This window comes from Aedes albopictus, chromosome 3 (genome assembly GCF_035046485.1).
Source record: "Aedes albopictus strain Foshan chromosome 3, AalbF5, whole genome shotgun sequence".
Lineage (NCBI taxonomy): Eukaryota > Metazoa > Arthropoda > Insecta > Diptera > Culicidae > Aedes > Aedes albopictus.
Window position 1 is genome coordinate 206,004,590 of NC_085138.1, and position 20,487 is coordinate 206,025,076.

Sequence of the window (20,487 nt, forward strand, 5' to 3'; positions counted from 1 at the left end):
CGAAAAAAATACACGGTAATGGGACAGGACACACAAAATTTAATGGTTTTCTTTGGTACGTCGAGGTCTTGATATGAGTCTACACGGAACCGCCAAACTACCCAAAATTGAGTTCCCTAATAAAAATGTATGATACACTGCTGATAGAGTCAATGATTGTATCATTCACTGTATGATTAAGATGATAGCCCGAAAGGGTTGTTAAGCACGTTGTATCATATTTTTCTATTAGGGTTCTTTTGACGCAATCCCACACGGAGAAATCAAACTACCTAATTTTTGGGTCGATTTTACTCAAAGCTGAGTATATCGAATAAACTAGTTACCCAAAATTAGGTTGTTTTCCCTCTTTCGCCCACCGATGTTGTCAAAAACAAACAGAGATGCGTCTACCCAATGGGGGTCCTTGAGCCCAATAAGCCAATTTTGAGTAAATGTAGGTTTACTCAAATTTGGGTTGAATGAGGGGGGGGGTCTTGGGTTGAATTTACCTACTCTTAAGTATATTCTTTTGCTGGAGGTAAAGGCAATTTACCTAGTGTGAGTTTAATCGATTTACTCAAAATTGGCTTATTGGGCGGAACTATGGGATTGCGTCAAAAGAACTCAATTTTGGGTAGTTTGGCGGTTCCGTGCATAGTTCGGCCCAATAAGCCAAATTTGAGTAAATCGATTAAACTCACACATTGCCTTCACCTCCAGCAAAAACATTTACTTAAGAGTAGGTAAATTCAACCCAAGACCCCCCCTCATTCAACCCAAATTTGAGTAAACCTGCATTTACCCAAAATTGGCTTATTGGGCTCAAGGACCCCCGTTGGGTAGATGCATCCAGGCCCCTGACACGGCCTATATCAATGCATTGGAATCATGGTAGACAGGATGTCCTGGGCGCTAATAAATAGCGCCCACTGTCAAATGCGAAAACATCAATAATTTTTTGTTTAACGTTTATTTTGGTTTGTTGATCAGTTTTTGGAATCATTTTTCCCACCGCTTATGATCACAAAACACTTCAAACTGGCTTCAATATTAATGTACGGTAAGAGGAGCATGCGATTAGTTGAATAAAGCAACCCAACAAACACGCATTGTGAATGTGATTTCGTGTGCGGCTCACAACATCAAACAAAAGCTGCGTTTGTTGATTACACGCATGTTACAATTTGCACGAATATGAGTATAAGGCAGACAGATGTTGGCTACGATAAATTTCATTCATGCCAGGGGCCTGGATGCATCTCTGTTTGTTTTTGAAAACATCGGTGAGGGAAAGAGGGAAAACAACCTAATTTTGGGTAACTAGTTTATTCGATATACTCAGCTTTGAGTAAAATCGACCCAAAAATTAGGTAGTTTGATTTCTCCGTGTATGGTAGCACCAGCACCAGGACTAAACATAATTTACCGGGGGTACCGAGGATTGTTCACAGGTCAGGATTGCACGGTCAGGAAATTCATTCATTTTAGAGCTAAAGTGGGACAACTACAAAATGAGTAAATTTTATTTCCAGCGCTAGCGCTGGCCCAAGTGCAAAACTCTCATCAGTTTAAGTCGTTCTTGTTTAGCTCAGTTTTGTGTGAATCTTACACGTTAAGAAAAAGTTACTCTAAAATGAGTTAGATTTGGAACACTGGAACAGCTCAAAAAATGAGTAAATTGCATTTCCAGCGATAGTGCTGGCCCAACACGCTAAGGTCAGTTTACTCAAATATGGGTAAACTTTACCCATAATCGCTGAAAAGTGCACATTCGCATTTTATGGGTAAAGGCCCATTACTCATATATGGGTAAAGCACCGACGAACCGACGTGCTTCCTAGTGCAAAGGTTCATGAAATGTTCGTCCAAAGATTTAAAATTAAAACCGTTGCGAACTGAACTAGCGCCATCTGTTGGTTTTGGTTCAGAACTATTTTTGCCGAAATATTTTGAGCACTCTCAAATAATGCCATGCATAGTTGTGTTGCAACGAACAAGTTTTTGTAAGCATTGGACAATGCTGTTTATTTTATAGACATTATTGTGCATCCTAGCTTAATCACTCAGATCCTGCTGATCTGAGTCAGCCGCCATAAGATTGCGCCCGTTTGATTTGTACACGGCGGCTGACAGCTCCACCCGGCGGCTGCAAAACAGTTTTAGCCAAGGTGCACACCGTGTACAAATCATACGTGCGCGGTCTGGCGCGATCTGAGGCTGCGCGTTTCGAACGCAGCTTGCTGAGAATCTAAGATAAGCGCGACAATACCAACATTCCTCGTGATTCCCTGAAAAAAGATAAATTCACGAGTTCTGTTCAAAGCAAAACATTTTGGGAGCGCAAAAGACAGAATTTCATACTTTGATTGGTTTGAATGTAGAGTGCATGTTTGTGTTCCGTGGCGTCGCCGTCGTCGGTGGTTATGCCTTCGCCGTACTGCAGCCAGCAGGAGCAGAAACATTGTCACGACGCTTGCTCAGTCCGATGGGAATATAGTGTGCAGATGGTAACAGCCACCAATGTTCGGATTAATTTATTTTCAGGTTCAGACATTTAACTCGATCGTTAATACTTCCTAAAATGCTTTAATAACCCATAATGTTTCATTCAGAGGCAACGTGAAGCCATATATTGACAATAATGGCCATCACGTGTTTTTGTTTACAAAGCGTTTGATCAAGACGCCGCGACGTCGGCTGCATTAGATGTTATGACGGGCCAAACGTCACTTTTAATTTGACATTTGCGATCACTGCTATTTGAATTTATCGTGTAATGTTTTCGGTCATGTTCCGGAATCGAGTCGCACGTCGGTTTAGTCGATGGGTAAAGTGCCTTTTGTAAAAAATGAGTAAATCGATTTACTCATAAATGAGTAATTTCACCGTGTTTACTTTTCGACTTTTCTTATATTTTTGAACTGTTAACTATTTTGTATTTATCATTTAATTAATTTATACAAAATTTTGCATTTTTTTAGTTTATTGCAATATAATTATTAAACGAAAATTAGTATTAAATTTTTACATATTTCGAATACTCTTAATCACTTTCATCCTGGAAAACAGACGATCCGAGACGGAGCTCCTTGAAGTTTTCATAATGATCCATGTATGTAATTTCCCCCTCCGGCTGTTGTTCATCGCGCAGTTGTTCTTCCGTTTCCCGTTCTTCCGGCGCTTGAAGCCTCAGTGCAGTCGGAACTGTGGAATAAGACTGATATATTTTTATTCTACGGTCGTTGATGAAAATGATGATGTCACTATGGAACTTACCTGCAAATTCCATGCTTTTGTAGCCTTTCTTGTATTTAGCTCTACATGATGATTTGTTGCTCCTGCATTATTTTCGTGTACCAAACCTTGTGAAACGAAAAAAATCCACCGTAAATGAAAATTGTACGGGATCAATTTATCCAGGAAGTACTTACCGATTAAAATATCAATGTATATGGGAACCTCGACTCTAACCCGCGTGGGAATCCGATGGACGTGGTATCGGTCATTAAACCCGATGCTCGAGGACCTCGACTGGCTAGCGGTGCCGTAGAAATCAAAATATCTAAAATTTCCCGATAGTGTTATGATGGCGCACTAATGCATTCCGAGAAAAGTTGCTAACTTGAAAATTTTAATCCAAATATGGGTAAGTTCATTTACCCATATTTGGGTATAGCGGTTTTACCTATAATATGGGTAAATTTGACCGTTTTTCAAAGGTATATTTTACCCATATTATGGGTAATGCATATGAAACCCAAATATGGGTAAATCAACTACCCATTTATGGGTAAACTGATCTTAGCGTGAAGAGCAAAAATCCAAACAAATAGGGTCCTAAAATTAAAGACGAAATCTCGCTTATATTGAATAATACGATCAAGCATGGTATTCTAATCGGAATTGTACTTTACTCGAACTTGAAAAACAAAGGAATAATGAGAAAATTTGAAATAAGTAAAATGGTATATAGTTCTACTTTGACATTTGAGGTCAACCTTGTGTGCCTGAGCTCGACATTTTTCGCACTGGGATTTCAAAAATGTTCCTATCTGACATACACGGAGAAAAAAAATCACTCAAAGTATGTGTTATAAGCTAGGGACAAGACAAAAGGCTAAAAAAATAAAAATTATATATTTTCAACTACGGTTAATAAAAACGTAAAAAAATGAGTAAATATGTACTCTTGCACCATATATTGTGGTTTAAAACAAGAATCCCGATAGGACTTTAGGAGCCTATTTAAGCCGTATAATCAAGGTAAGTAAAAGGAAGGTAATCCAATATGTCAGATTCCACCATCCGCCATATTTGAAAACCTAACGACAGCTGGCAAGTTTGTTTTCAATTTTTTTCACTCACTACTGAGATGACAAACAAAAACTTTCAGCCCTAGCAACTACACTCAGCCAAATAACCTTAATATTTCCATAAGGCCCAACTTATGAAACGGCCTTTAAATAATTCATAATGATTCGGATGAATTTCATAAGGTCACTCTATGACGTAAAATCGTCTCACAGCTTGGCTTTTATTCATGTTTAGCAACATGATATTCTCAAGCGTCGGTAGCCGTGTGGATAAAACACGGGCTCGGTGATCCCGACGTTCATGGATCGAATCCAGTCTGCTTCATTTTGAGATTTTTTTGTTCTTTTCATAAGTCCATCTTATGAAATTTGTCATAGCAAGCACGATCAATTTTCATAAGGTATTCTTATGCCATCCATAAGAATTAGTTATAGCAAATTTTCATAAGGTATTTCGATGAATTTCGCTAGTTTTTTTCGCTGAGTGTAGTAATCCTACATTATAGAGATCTGCGGAGGCGGCCATTGTAAGCCAATCGTGCAGAAAGAACTGTCAAAGTGTGAGCCAAATGAACAGGCTGATCGTTCGTAAGAAGGTGTCGATTGAACGGTATTGCAATTCGAACTAAATAAATTAAAATTATTTATTTTTAATATCGAGAAATTAACGGTATATGTAAGTTTAGTAAAAAGATAGAATTTCATGAATTCTGCTTTCAAAAGCTCATGCTTATGACGAAACTTTTGTTGCTGCACTTCTCGAAAAAACTTTCATTGCTGCTTCTTGCTTCAGTTCTGCCGATATGTTTAGCTTAACACTTTGCAATAAATTTCAGATTTCATTGATTGCTCCGCTATTTTTTTTTTTCAAAATTTTGAAAAAAAAATCTACCATAATTAGAAAATGTAAACAAAACAACTTGAACCACTACGAAGTCACGCGCAAAGTTTGAACATCTAGCTTTGCAGCAAGTGTTGGCAGCTGATGTAAACAAAATAAACAGCGTTGCCGAATCGACATATGTAACTTCCGCTTATCTCTATGTACACGCTAAGGTCAGTTTACCCATAAATAGGTAATTTATTTACCCATATTTGGTTTCCATATGCATTACCTATTTTATGCGTAAAATAAACTGATTAAAAACGGTAAAATTGACTCATATTATGAGTAAAGCCATTTTACCCAAATATGAGTAGCTGCAATTACCCATATTTGGATGAAAACTAAATAATTGACAACATTCATGTGGACAATGTCCAACAAACAAGAACGGAGACAAGTCGGGTGAGAACTTGCAATTATTGAAGTTTTGTGATAAGAGGAATCTGTTTTGATAGGTAAGTTAAGAAATTTGGATTATTAATCATCAAATAAGATTAAATTGATATTGATTATAATGTTCACTCTGTTCCTTTAAAGTTCCTTTGATTACGGAATCGATGCGGAGAACTTTTGGTAGAGCTGTTGCCGGAGTACCTGACACCTAGCCAAACGTGATGCCAAACGGTTCCGGAGAGCCACTGCGGAAACAAAGTGGCAGTAACGATGAGTTTAGGACGTACGTGCTTCGACCGGAACACCGGAACTGAGCAGTATGATATCCACTGGCCCTGCACCGGCATGCGATTTTCAACAATGATTCCGACGATTTGGTACCAGTGCAACGCTTTCGCCAAGGAAATCCTTCGGAGAGGACGGCGTCAAACTTGATTCCGAATATTAGACGCGAGCATGGAGATATGATTGCTCTGTTCACAGGCAAGCGCATCGCTTCCAACTGTTGTGCTAGGTGAATCTTTCGAGTGCTACGGGGAAGATCAAAAAACATATTGTAGTGATCGTGAAGTGGTTTAAAATGGAACATAAATTGTACATTGCCTATATAAACAATAAATGATTTTTTTATAGAATATTGTTATGTTTGTTATATTATGTATTAGCATTCCTATTTAATCTGATTCCCATAATCTGCATTCTATTAATAGCAAAAAATTACTCATATTTGAGTACTTTTAATTACCCATAATTCAATAAATGCAGCTTACTCATATATGGGTAATGCCCCATTACCCATAAAATGCGAATGTGCACTTTTTGGCGATTATGGGTAAACTTGACCCATATTTGGGTAAACTGACCTTAGCGTGTAGAGGATTTCTACTAGCAACGTAGCAACCCCACAGAAACCATGCACGCTTAACTATCTCAGCACTAAAATCGGACAAACTCCATGACACTCATAGAATGTTTCCTACTTACACAGATTGCAAATTAGCTCGTACACCCACTCGAGCAAATATTTTGCAATATTTTCGGCAAAGCAATCTCTTTTGGTTAAGAAATCACCATTGTATTCATAATTAACAAAAAATGCGGGGGCACGAGCAAATTTTAAACCTGGGTGCCATGGAAATATGTCAACATTGGTTATTCGTGTTGAGAATGTTGTTGCCGATGCGGCGCAGCAACGCTTCTGTAGCGTTCTGCAGCATAAACAATCTGGCCGGCTGTCACCTCCATCCCCCCGCAGTGTGCCGCACTCCCCGCATCCACTTACTGCTTATACGCTAACAACTTCATTATAAACATCTTGCGTATAATATTCTTCACATCAGCAAGAACGACTTAAACTGATGAGAATTTTGCACTTGAGTTGTCCCACTTTAGCTCTAAAATGATTGAATTTTCTGATCGTGTAACACAATCGGTATACACACGGTCAGAAAATTCACATACAAAACTGAGCTAAAGTGGGACAACTCAAAAATGAGTAAATTTTTTTCCAGCGATAGCGCTGGCACAAGTGCGAAAATCTTATCAGTTTAAGTCGTATAATATTCTTGCTGATGTGAAGAATATTATACCATAGACTAATTTCAAGACCTCGACGTACCAAAGAAAACGATCAAATTTTCGGTGACCAGTCCGATACCCAATAAATATTCATAACCGTGTATTTTTTTCCGTGTAAATTGCCTTTTGTGTAAATTTTATTTAGCGTGTTACACAGATCTGACAGCTATGACAGTAAGGGACTAAACATAAATTACGTAAAGTGAGTACAGAGGATTGTTCACAATCTGCGAACTTGACTGCGGAAAAAATTGCGACCATGACGCCGCTGATTATACGGCCTAAATAGGCTCCTAAAGTCCTATCTGGATTCTTGTTTTAAATCACAATATATGGTACAAGAGTACATACACAGGCAAACAGACGTCTCACTCTACTCACTTCTCATCGTTACCATTTTTAACGGCTAGTTCAAATATTTTGTAGTTCGCAAATCGCTCGGTCGCGGCGCTCGCATCGTTTTTCCTCCTGTTTGACGTTTGCTCACTACCGCCACCTACTGAGTGATTTGCGTAACACAGCTTGGTTAGCATTGGGCGATTATGTTTTCGTGACGATGATTTTTATCGTAATTTGTTCCAAGTGATACGTCTGTTTGTCTGTGGTACATATTTACTCAATTTTTGACGTTTTTATTAACCGTAGTTGAAAATATATAATTTTTATTTTTTTAGTACTTTGTCTCGTCCCTAGCTTATAATACATACTTTGAGTGATTTTTTTTCACCGTGTATGTCAGATAGGAACATTTTTGAATTCCCAGTGCGAAAAATGTCGAGCTCCGTCACACAAAATTGACCTCAAGTGTCAAAGTAGAACTATTTACCATTTTACTTATTTCGAATTTTCTTATTATTCCTTTGTTTTTCAAGTTCGAGTAAAGTACAATTCCGATTAGAATACCATGCTTGATCGTATTATTCAATATAAGCGAGATTTCGCCTTAAATTTTAGGACCCTATTGTTTGGATTTTTACACTTAGGCAAGCGCTATCGCTGGAAATACAATTCACTCATTTTTTGAGCTGTTCCAGTTTAGCTCAGTTTTGTGTAAATCTTACTCATTTTAGAGTAACATTTTCTTAGCGTGCATGGTCAGAAAATTCACACAAAACTGAGCTAAAGTGGGACAACTAAAATATGAGTAAATTTTTTTTCCAGCGATAGCGCTGGCACAAGTGCGAAAATCTTATCAGTTTAAGTCGTATAATATTCTTGCTGATGTGAAGAATATTATACGGCCTAAATTGTTTGGATTTTTACACTTAGGCAAGCGCTATCGCTGGAAATACAATTTACTCATTTTTTGAGCTGTTCCAGTTTAGCTGTTTTGTGTGAATCTTACTCATTTTAGAGTAACATTTTCTTAGCGTGTATAATTTATACCAGTTAGAGTTATAGACACTAAAGACACTGTATGCTAAAGACACGAAATCTGATGATTGTTGCTATTGATGATGATTGTCGCGTGATGACGATGATGCTGTCGAGCAATGCTTTTAAAGTGCGTTTGACAGGTCTCCTGCTCGATTGGAATGACATTGACAGCAAATTTGGAATTCCAATTTGAACATTTCGTGTCTTTGCATATAGTGTCTTTAATAGACACTATAGATTCCATAGACTCGCGGAGACATGGTTGAGCAATACGATTTTAGTGTGTTTTTCCGCTATTGAAATCGTGACGTCATGCTCGTTTGGCTACACGAACTGACAGTTCGTTTGGCTACAGTTGTCTTCGCCTTCGCGAGTCTATGGAGTCCATATATGGAATCTATATATAGTGTCTATAGGTTAAAGACACTGTATGCTAAAGACACGAAATCTGATGATTGTTGCTATTGATGATGATTGTCGCGTGATGACGATGATGCTGTCGAGCAATGCTTTTAAAGTGCGTATGACAGGTCTACTGCTCGATTGGAATGACATTGACAGCAAATTTGGAATTCCAATTGGAACATTTCGTGTCTTTGCATATAGTGTCTTTACTATAGGTAGAGTGTCCTACCCCTCTGTTGAATTATTTTTTAGTTCATGAACAGCACTTAATTATGTCGAATTCGTTTTTGAACCTGGGTTGGAACTGGATCGGCGGAAAATGTGTAAACAAACAACATCAAACAAACTTTAGTACAAGCGAAACCGAAGTCGGGTTGGGGTTGAAACTGTGATCTGATCCAGTTCCAACCCAGGTTGGAACTGAATCAAAAACGAAAACGACATTAGTGTGTATTGTTTTTTTATGAGCCTCTGCACGAATTTGCCCTGTCCTGCTCACTCCCACAGAAAATTTGAAAACACCGCGCACAGTAAAAGTCACATTTGACTTTTACTGTGCGAACTGTTTTCAAATTTTCTGTGGGAGTGAGCAGTACGCCAGATTCGTGCAGAGGCTCATACGCTTGCTGTCTCTCTAAAATAAAAGCTCTCATTTTTGAGTAACGCCCATGCCGCACAAGGACTGTGTTGGAAACACACATTTTTTTAAATTGCTCGTACGCTCACATTTTTGCAAAATATCAATATTTTTCGGTATTTGAAGGTGGTTTATAAACCCAGTGAGGTTGCCATGTCGAAATTATTGCAAAATACATCCTCATGTGAGCGTACGAGCAATTTTAAAAAAATGTGTGTTTTCAACACAGTCATGTGCGGCATGGATGTTTACTAAAAATGTGCAGGCCGAACACATTTTTGAGCGTAGCCGTTTTTGCGTGGTCAGTCTTTTAGTTGTAATAAATAATGAAAGTAGTGGAGTATTTTGCATAGAAATTATACAAATTTTCTCTTGTAAGTAACTAAAATGTAGAATTTAACATCTTTTTATATTCTTTAGAAGTGTATTGATGATAACTTGTATTTATTTTCTTTGTTATTACCCTAAGTTACTGATTTGAATTGACTCGGTTTCCAGCAGTGTTTTTAAACATATACGGATGATTCATATGTGAGTAATTTACAAGTAAATTTCGTTGCAAATGCTTCAAGAATACGCATTACATTTTTGTGACAGATATTCGCCGGTTGCCATCAATTCCCGAAGCAGAGCAGATAATGTTCCGTTGCTTCTGCTCCAATATGTAAACTTGCCAGCTCAATCGAACGACGTTGTGATTGGTAATCATTGTCAACATTGACTTAGGGATATAGGAAGCAAAATGTACTATTGAGGTATAAAATATTATCGTCGCGGTTGAAACCCGAAGTTTCCCCACACCCGACAATCGAATTTTCTCAAAATCCATGCGTGAAACCCAACGTCGGACGTAGTGCGCTGGACAGCGGACCTGGCCGTCTATCCAGCGCACTGTACCCGACGTATGTCCGACACACGGTTTAGGAGAAAAATCGATTTTCGCGTGTCAAAAATTCCGATTTTCAACTGCACGAACAATATTGTACGTGCAGTTGAAACTCGGAATTTTAGACTAGCGAAGTTGGATTTTTCCTCAAATCCGTGCGTCGGACCTAACTTCGGAAGCAGCGTTGCCAACCTTCCAGATTTGTCTGGATTTATCCAGATTTTGGAGGTTTCATTTTGCAAAAATCTGGAAGATCCAGACATTTGTTTTCGTGATTTGTAAGGTTTTTCTCGGAATTTGTAAGGTTTTCCCCGGAATTTGTAGGGTTTTTTACACGATCCAGATTTTTCCAGACAAAACTTCCTAAATCATCCAGATTTCTCAAAAATTGACCTGGCGACCCTGTTCGGAAGTAGTGCGCTGTATAGCGGACCAGGTTTGCTATACAGCGCACCACTTCCGAAGTTAGGTCCGACGCACGGATTTGGAGAATAATTCAACTTCGCTAGTCGAAAACTACGATTTTGAGAATAATAGGGAGATTCATTTAACAGCGTAAACTAATTAAACGTCGCGATCACCAAGGCAATCTTTGAATATTTCATTCGCAAAATCATGAAACATTTCAAATGAATCATGAATCATTCAGAAAATCATGGCTTACGCAGCATTTAATCTGTTTAGTGAGTACCCCTAATGTAACTCATTTGCTGTAATGTAACTGTAGCTTATAATTCAACGTAAACTGTCAGTTACATTAGCTTGTAATTTGAAGAATTTGCTCAAGCAAATGAAAAAACCTCATGTAAAGTCGATAATTTATTATAATCAAATCTTGATCTTGATGGTGGCTGTTCGAATCCGTATGAAGTTGATCATCAATATTAACTTCTTTTCTCGATCAGCTTAGATAGCTGTGTAGTGTCGGTAGCGATTGTCTTGTCTCAATTGGCTATGAAGAACGCTACGGACCGCCTGTTCCGGTGGTAAGAATCCACCAACAGGTTACCCCTAATTCATGGTGTGATGCAGCTTTATGCTTACCGTGCCTAGGAATGAATGGCTAGGGGGGGTCTAATAAAAACCTAACCGCTAACGAAGCCTGTGGAGTACCAGGGTGCCCTCCACAGTATGTAGCCCTTACTGCGCTAACCGGAGCAATGGTGCAGTGGACCTTGTGTTTCTCCGAGACAATCAGCTGCCCTTCTTTAGTCTCACTTGAGGCTAAATAAGGGCGGGATTATGAAGATGTTGTTAATTAGTTTAAATTTTCACCTATATGGTTTCGCATTATGCGATTTACAGTGTATTCTGTGTATCCTCGCCTTTGGCGTTTTCCAATCGATACCGATTTGGTTTTATTGTTGCTGTTCTTTGTTGTGCTGTTGTTGCGAAGAGTTTAAGGGGCTGTCCATAAACCACGTGGTCATAAGGGGAGGGGGGGTTCGGCCTATGAGCATTTTGTATGGACGAATAAAAAAAATTGTATGGACAATTGACCACGCGGGGTGGGGGGGGGTGGGTGGTTGAGAAGTCCCAAAAAAATGACCACGTGGTTTATGGACAGCCCCTAATCTTACCTAGTTTGGGTAGTGGCTACGGTTAGGATAGCTCAGATCAATCTTCAGCATAAAAGAACAGCAACGATCAATCTTTGCAGACTTATTCAAAATGGTACAGCCCAAGTGGCCTTGGTACCAGAACCTTACTTTCGTAAGGGAAATTTCTATCTAGGAAACCTTGTGAACCCGGTGTTTCCCACTTTAAGTAAACATGAAATGGCAAACTCGCGTGTCATGCCTCGAGCCTGTGTGCTTGTCAACAACGCAATAGTTGCTACACTCATCTCTGAACTAACCACCAGAGATGTATGTGCTATCACAATTGATGTATCTGTTGGAAACCTCAACAGGAAATACGTCTATTGTTCTGTGTATTTACCGCATGATGAATCATCCCCTACGGATGCTTTCAAACAAGTCATCGCATACTGCACTTCAAAAGGCCTTCCGCTAATTGTTGGGAGTGATGCTAATGCTCACCATATCATCTGGGGCAGCTCAGACTGATGGAGTATTTAAGTAGTACGGATCTTGCATTACTTAACATAGGCAACCGCCCGGTTGTGCTACTTTTCCCCGAATGTCGGTTCCCCGAATGTCGTTTCCCCGAACGCCGATTCCCCGAATGCCGTTTCCCCGAATGGTACTTTTCCCCGAATGACCCATTTCCCCGAATCACACCCTTCTTTATTTTATAGGCGGTATTTTCAAGTTGTATTGCTTTTCAAACCTGCTGAAACCCTGCTGAATGAAGAATGGTAATATGACTCCTTCTTTCAATTGCTGCTCGTTCTTTGTAGAACCAAATTGATACCAACGACCTGTCTAAATATGGTAGGAAATCTTTTTGAATAACCTAGTTCCCAGGACAAGAACATTTTGTGGCAAGTGACAATTTCGAACAAGAATGTAATATATAGTCTTTTCGGGGAAACGGGTCATTCGGGGAACTGACTTTCGGGGAAACGGACCATTCGGGGAACCGGCGTTCGGGGAAACGACATTCGGGGAACCGATATTCGGGGAAAAGTAGCACAATCCAACCGCCCAACCTTCATGGTATCTGCTAGAGAGGAAGTGTTAGATATAACACTTTGCTCTAGCAGAATTAGTCACGAGCTGACCATGTGTCAGATGAAGAATCTTTATCTGACCATCGCTATATCTTTTTTGAACATTTAAATGTTACTTCGCAAACATTGCGTTTCAGGAATCCTCGGTCAACAAACTGGGATCTTTATACTGATTTGGTTGCAGCCAAATTTCATGGATATTCACCATCCATTGACACTCCAAGTGATTTAGATGATGCCGTCACTCTAAAAAGTTTTCACGTCCGATTTACGTGAAATATCACGTAACTCATCCTTATCCTTAAAACTTCTAAAGTTACGTGGCGTTAGTCATTTTCACTTTCAGGTGTGAAAAAACAGGGTATAATCTATGTATTTCATTGCATTTTGTAAGGGATCGTTCAAAAATTACGTCCAACATTTGGGGGAGGGGAGGGGGGTGTCTAGAAAAGTGTGACAGTACGTGTATTGTGTATAGGAAAATTGCGTGACAGAGGGGGGAGGGGGGTCTGGAAAATCCGAAAAACGATGGACGTAATTTTTGAACCTTCCCTAAGGATTCAAATTCTCTTGCCTCTTCAAATACGTTGCAAACTGGTGAGGCTGCTTTATTTTCATTCAAAAATCATGCATAAATCACGTGAAATTCATGTAGCGCTAATCATGTTTTCACGTAAAAGTTACCTGAAACTCCAGTGGCACCCACCCACATTTCACGCAAACGATACGTAAAACGCGAGTCAAATTTACCTGACCCATCACGTCGATTCGCGAAGCTCTAATTTGTCCAGCTACCTGATATTCCGGTGAAGGTGACGTGAAAAATATGGTGGACGAAAACTACCTATCTTTTCACGTAAATCGGACGTGAAAATTCTTCAGAGTGGTTGATACTACAACGACCTTTATCATGGAAGCTTTTGAAGAAGAATGCCCTCTACGGTCTGTGAAAATCACAAGAGGAACCCCTTGGTGGAACTCTGATCTGGCGAAACTCTGGAAACATTGTAGAAAGAGTTGGAACAGACGACGTTCGGCTGGTTCGGAGGCTTTCAGGTCGGCTCGCAAGGCCTACAGGAAAGCTCTCCGGTCTGCTGAACGATCCGGCTGGAAAAACCTTTGTACAAATGTTTCCAGCTTGAGTGAAGTCAGTCGGTTAAACAAAATCCTTGCGAAATCTAAGGATTTCCGGGTGAACGAACTTCGTTTGCCAAATGGCGATCTGACTTCCTCTGATGAGGAAGTTCTGGAATGCTTATTCAGCACACACTTCCCTGGATGTGTGGATATTACATCTTCGGATGAACTTCATGTCTTTTCTTGTAGTTATGATTCTTTAGCTTCGGCTCGGAGTATTGTAACTATAGAATCGATTGAGTGGGCTCTTAATAGCTTTGCTCCTTTCAAATCTCCTGGGGCAGATGGGATTTATCCTATTTTGCTTCAGAAAGGATTTGATTATTTCAAACATGTTTTGAAAAAACTACTTGTTTGCAGTTTTGCTACAGGGTATATTCCCAAATCCGGGAGGGATATTACTTTAAAGTTTATTCCGAAAGTGGGTCGTGCGTCGTATGAAGAAGCAAAGAGTTTCAGACCTATCAGTTTGACCTCTTTTCTTCTGAAATGCTTAGAACGCATTGTGGATCATCACATCCGTGATGTTCATCTGGCCAACGTGCCTCTTCATGTGAACCAACATGCCTACCAATTTGGTAAGTCCACTGTGACTCTTTTACACAAGGTTGTTTACGATATCGAGAAAGCATTCGCTCAAAAGCAATCTTGTTTGGGGGTTTTCTTAGATATCGAGGGTGCCTTTGACAACGTGCCTTTCGATGCCATATTGGAAGCCGCACGGAGTCATGGTATATCTCCAATGATTTCCAATTGGATTCACCAAATGCTCAAAAACCGATATCTCTTTTCGACATTGCGTCTAGCAGGGATTAGGAAATTGAGTGTTTGTGGAATCTCGTAGCAGATACGCTATTGAGGCAACTCAATAATAGCGGTTTTCCTACTTATGGTTTTGCCGACGACTACCTAACATTGTTAGTTGGTATGTGCAACAGCACCCTTTTCGACTTGATGCAAAACGCCCTTCAGGTAGTTGAGGGTTGGTGTCGCCAATATGGCCTTTCGGTTAATCCGAGTAAAACATCTATTGTTCTTTTCACGGAAAGGCGAAACCGTAATGGCGTTCGACCTTTGCGTCTCTTTGATTCTGAAATCGATGTGACTGAACAGGTAAAGTACGTTGGAGTCATTCTTGATTCCAAGCTTTCCCGGACACCTCACATTGAGTTCAGTACTTTTGGTACAACTTGGGGTCTAAAACCCAAGTATATCAAATGGATTTACGCAACTGTGGTTCGGCCAATATTGGCTTATGGATGTCTTGTGTGGTGACAAAAGGGTGAAGTGAGAACGGTCCAATCAAAATTAGGCCATCTCCAAAGGATGTGCTTAATGGCGATGTCTGGAACATTCTCTTCAACTCCCACGGCAGCGCTCGAAGTTCTCTTTGACGTTGCCCCACTACACATTCATCTCAAACAAGAAGCACTTTCTTGCACTTACCGGTTACGGGTACTCGGTCTACTAGAGGAAACTCCTGTGAACCGCACATCAACACACACCTCGTTGTTTTCACTTTTGGTGAATAGGGACAAAATTGTCCTTGCTCCAAGTGATCTTACAATTGCTTGTAATTTTCCATATAGGACATTTTCCACGAAATTCCTTTAAAAACACGGACACGTTTAGTACTTCCAGTGAGCTGTTCGCTCGTCCCTTCCCGGGAAGAGTGGACATCTGGTTATCTGGAAAGAAGTATTTCAGACGGCATCGTATGTTACACTGATGGCTTCCTTCTCGAAGGTCGAGCAGGTGCTGGTGTTTATTCTCGTGAGCTAAGGCTGTATCAGTCTTACTCACTTGGTAGGCACTGCACCGTTTTTCAGGCCGAAATCTTTGCTCTTATGTGCGGACTGCAATCAGCACTTCAGAAGCACGTAATGGGCAAAGTAATATACTTCTGTTCAGATAGCCAGGCTGCTATTAAAGCACTTGCTTCGGCCAACTCTAGGTCGAAGATAGTTATCGCTCGTCGAACTGAAATCGAGGAGCTGAATTCAGCAAACGCTGTTCACCTTGTGTGGGTACCTGGTCATCAATGAGAGTATATTACAGGTGGAGAAGAAGATACTTCGTGTGCGTGAGATCCGTGTCTGGTGCAAAACATGTCACTACTACAAGCAAAGCGAGCTCCCATAAGAACGCGTGTCAAATAGTGACGTCACTATTTGTGTTTACATTTTTCTTTCCTTACTAATACATAGCCATCTCTTCTTCTTCCCCACCTGTAATATACTCTCATTGCCTGGTCATTCTTCCATCGCTGGAAATGAATTGGCTGATGAGTTAGCTCGCTCTGGAGCATCACATGACTTCATTACTCTCTAAAATAAAAGCTCTCATTTTTGAGTAGCGCCCACGCCGCACAGGGACTGTGTTGGAAACACACATTTTTTTAAATTGCTCGCACGCTCACATTTTTGCAAAATATCAATATTTTTCGGCATTTGAAGGTGGTTTATAAACCCAGTGAGGTTGCCATGTCGAAATTATTGCAAAATACATGGTGGCGAAGTATCTAACTAATCTGTCTAAGCTGAATTGCAGCATGCTGGTCAAAGCATTGACTGGCCACTGCCGACTCAGCTATCACATGGCGAATATTCAGCAAGCTGATTCATTTGCCTGTGATAGCTGTGAATCCGATTATGGAACTTCGTATCATTTGATATGTAACTGTCCAGTTTTCGCGCAACTGCGTTTCCGAGTATTCGGTAAACACTTATTAGGGAACGTCCATAAATTACGTCACGCAAAAATCGACCATTTTAAACCCCCCCCTCCCCCCTATGTCACACTTTTTGTATGGGATCTCTAAAATTTGTGTATGGGTTGTCACACTTTTCTGAACCCCCCCTCCCCCCTCAAAGCGTGACGTAATTTATGGACGTTCCCTTAAGTGAAACTGGCTTCAGAAACCTGAATCTTCAGGATATTCTGTTGTTCTTAACCCGCTGCGGTAAAGAGCTATAGGCTCTCTTTCGCTTTATGCGTTATTACAGTGCCCTTTTCAGGGCGCTGTTTGAACCCATTGTGGTACGCTTGTGCGTTAGTACCCTCTTCCAGGGTATTTTTCCTATTTCCCTACCTGTCCCTATCCCCATCCAAATCCTTTTTCCTTCCTTTTCCCTCAGGTAGATGATGAAATAGACTGTTATTTTGGCGATGGCACAAATGTCCCAAATGGAGGATAACGTGCCTCTGGAGCCGGCCTTCTGATACCTGATAGGGATATAGGAAGCAGAATGTACTATTGAGGTATAAAATATTGTACGTGCAGTTGAAACTCGGAATTTTAGACTAGCGAAGTTGGATTTTTCCTCAAATCCGTGCGTCGGACCTAACTTCGGAAGTAGTGCGCTGTATAGCGGACCAGGTTTGCTATACAGCGCACCACTTCCGAAGTTAGGTCCGACGCACGGATTTGGAGAATAATTCAACTTCGCTAGTCGAAAACTACGATTTTCAACTAAATTAAGAATAATAAGGAGATTCATTTAACAGCGTAAACTAATTAAACGTTGCGATCACCAAGGCAATCTTTGAATATTTCATTCGCAAAATCATGAAACATTTCAAATGAATCATGAATCATTCAGAAAATCATGGCTTACGCAGCATTTAATCTGTTTAGTGTGTACCCCTAATGTAACTCATTTTGTTATGTAACTGTAGCTTATAATTCAACGTAAACTGTCAGTTGCATTAGCTTGTAATTTGAAGAATTTGCTCGAGCAAATGAAAAAACCTCATGTAAAATCGATAATTTATTATAATCAAATTTTGATCAAAACACTCTGTGGCAACCTAGGGTGGCAACAGAACGTGCAATGTCACGAAAAAACAACTTCCTAATGGGTAGTACGGAGATCGCAAGAAATTTCTTGGTCTATCTCGATGCGTGGGAAATTCAGGCAAGGAATCGCTCAAGAAATTATCAAGCGTCAATAATGTTAGAGTGGACAGTGGGAACACCTTTCGGAAGAGCAATTAGAACGCGATTTATAATTGACAAGAAAACAATCTTTAATGAAAAAACACTTCTGGTTCGGATACAATGCAAAACTGTAATGAAAAAGAGTCCCGTTATTTCGGTGTCGTTGGACGGGTGATGAGGACGGCGAAAGAGTGGTGCCCTATGAAGTAGGGGGTTTCGATCATCTCGCCGCTTTCGCTGAATAGGGTTGTTCAAGAGGAGATTGCAGTCGCTCCAACACTCCTCCTCAATCTCCGATGCGACCATCCGTGAGCCCCAGCATTTCCGAGAAACGATTGTGTTTGATTGCGGCAAGGGGCTTCGTTAAGATGTCCGCGGTCATCATATTTGTAGGACGAAAACAGTGGTTGGTTGATTCTGTTCTTCGTTGAAGTTTTTCAACAGTCGACGTACCCAGACAACCTCTTGGCTGGTTTCACTCAAAGCGCAGTACTCGGCTTCGATTGACGACAAGGTTACCGGGGTTTGTTTCCTGCTGATCCAACTAATAGCGCCATTAAAGAAAATCACAGAACCTGTCGTTGACTTGCGGCTGGCCACATCTCCCGCCCAGTCAGCATCAGAGTATGCTATCAGACACGTCCCAGCTGCTTGTGACCTTCCCAACACCAATTTCCATTCCCGCGTTCCCTTCAGATATCTAAGGATTCTTTTAGCTGCCGTCCAATCAGATTCGGAAGGACTGCTCACTTTCCTGCCCAGAATTCCAACTGCATTTGCAATATCCGGCCAAGCTGTAACAGCGATATATAGAAGAGCACCTACCAAACTTCGGTAGTGCTCCCCATCCTGCAGCGGTTCACTGGGTTCCGTATCCTGAGAGTATCCAACATTCATCGGCGTACGACTCGGCTTAGCATTTCTCATTCCAAACTTCGTAATCGTCCTCACAATGTAGCTTCGCAAACTGATGGAGTAGATTCCATCGTCCTTTGCCACTTCCATCCCTAGAAAGTAGCGGGTTTCTCCGAGATCACAAATGTCGAAGAACTGCTGTAATCCATGGAAGACATCGTCGATAATTGCTTGGTCTGACGCTGCGACGAACATGTCATCTACATAAACTAACACAAATATCCTTCTTCCACCCGGAACCGCTTTGAAGAAGAGGCACTGGTCAGTTGAGCTTCGCTGGAATCCTAATTTCGAAAGCACCTCTGAAAGCTTCTCGCTCCAGCAGCGTGCGGACTGCTTTAATCCATACATACAGCGCCGAAGCCGGCAGACATGGTTTTCTTTCCCCGGTACCTCAAAACCAGAGGCTGTCTCATGTAGACTTCTTCGTTTAAGGTACCATACAGGTAGGCGGTTTTAATATGGTAGTTCCTCAGAACGAAGTTGTTTCGTCCTGCCACAGCAAGCAGCGTCCGCAATGTCGTGTAACTGAGCACAGGAGCGTACACTTGGTCATAGTCTACACCGAACTTTTGTGTGTAACCCTGGGCTACAACACGCGCCTTGTATTTAACGATGTCGCCGTATTCATTTTGCTTCACCTTTAAGACCCACCGGCTCCCAACGATCTTCCGGTTCTGTGGGGCCTCCACAAGCGTCCACGTGCCGTTCTTGCCATGAGAATGCATCTCATCCTCCATAGCGCTGATCCAGAATCTCTTCTCCGCTTCACGGAAGGTCGTCGGTTCCTCCACGGCACGCATAGCAACGCCGACGACGTAATCCGACAATTTGCTTGGCATCACTCCTCTGGTCTTCCTGTTTGGTAACTGCTTGCTTTGTTCTCCGGTATTTCGCTCCTCCTGAACCGGATGATCCTCGTCGAAACTTTCAAATCCTCCTGATTCGCTTCCGCCAGAGCACTCGTCGTCGGATGCACCAGAATCCCTCGCCGACTTCGGTACTTGATGTTCCTGTTTCGGCAAGTTCGGACTGGCATTCTTCCGACTGTTCAGCTCCACCTGCGACGAACCGTTGTCCCATTCGACGAAGCTAACGTCTCTGCTCAACGTGATTGTGTCTGTCGTACGATCTAAGAATCGGTATCCCTTCCGATCCTCCGCATATCCAACGAATGTCAGTTTCCGCGACCGAGGGTCCAATTTGCTCCGTTTCACATCAGGTATATAGACATCTTGATGGACATACGCATCGCTCCCGAAGACTCGCAAATGATCCAGTACCGGCTTTCTGCCGTACCACCTTTCGTATGGTGTACCGTCGACAGCTCGGGAGGGAAGCCGGTTCTGTAGATACGCTGCTGTACGGATGGCCTCGCCCCAGTACCGTTTCTCCATGCCGGC

General features: G+C 41.1%; 2 protein-coding genes and 1 long non-coding RNA gene across 5 annotated transcripts in view; 1 reads left to right on the forward strand and 2 right to left on the reverse strand.

The window, feature by feature from the left end:
• Positions 1-1,533: 1,533 nt before the first annotated feature.
• On the reverse strand, positions 1,534-4,381 carry LOC109432787 (uncharacterized). The gene is made up of 3 exons (XR_002135492.4): positions 3,414-4,381; positions 3,259-3,344; positions 1,534-3,186 (listed from the first exon to the last, which is right to left on the reverse strand). It is a non-coding gene; the product is annotated as an uncharacterized LOC109432787 (long non-coding RNA).
• Positions 4,382-9,805: 5,424 nt separating this feature from the next.
• The window catches only part of LOC109432788 (alpha-actinin, sarcomeric), a 101,718-nt gene continuing 91,036 nt past the window's right edge, over positions 9,806-20,487 (forward strand). The window contains exon 1 of one of the 3 annotated variants that reach the window (XM_062858702.1): positions 9,806-9,945. The gene's annotated coding sequence lies outside the window, so the exon portion shown is untranslated. Of the gene's footprint in view, positions 9,946-10,062; positions 10,103-20,487 lie in introns of those variants that run through there. The other 2 variants (XM_062858710.1, XM_062858703.1) reach the window with 2 other exon arrangements.
• LOC134290555 (uncharacterized) lies at positions 18,551-19,279 on the reverse strand. The gene has a single exon (XM_062857715.1). It carries the CDS (start codon positions 19,277-19,279, stop codon positions 18,551-18,553), a length of 729 nt encoding a protein of 242 aa, XP_062713699.1.

Excerpts from the sequence above, each read along its gene's own strand:
- LOC134290555 (XM_062857715.1), bottom strand. The coding sequence starts at position 19,279 with ATGTTCGTCGCAGCGTCAGACCAAGCAATTATCGACGATGTCTTCCAT.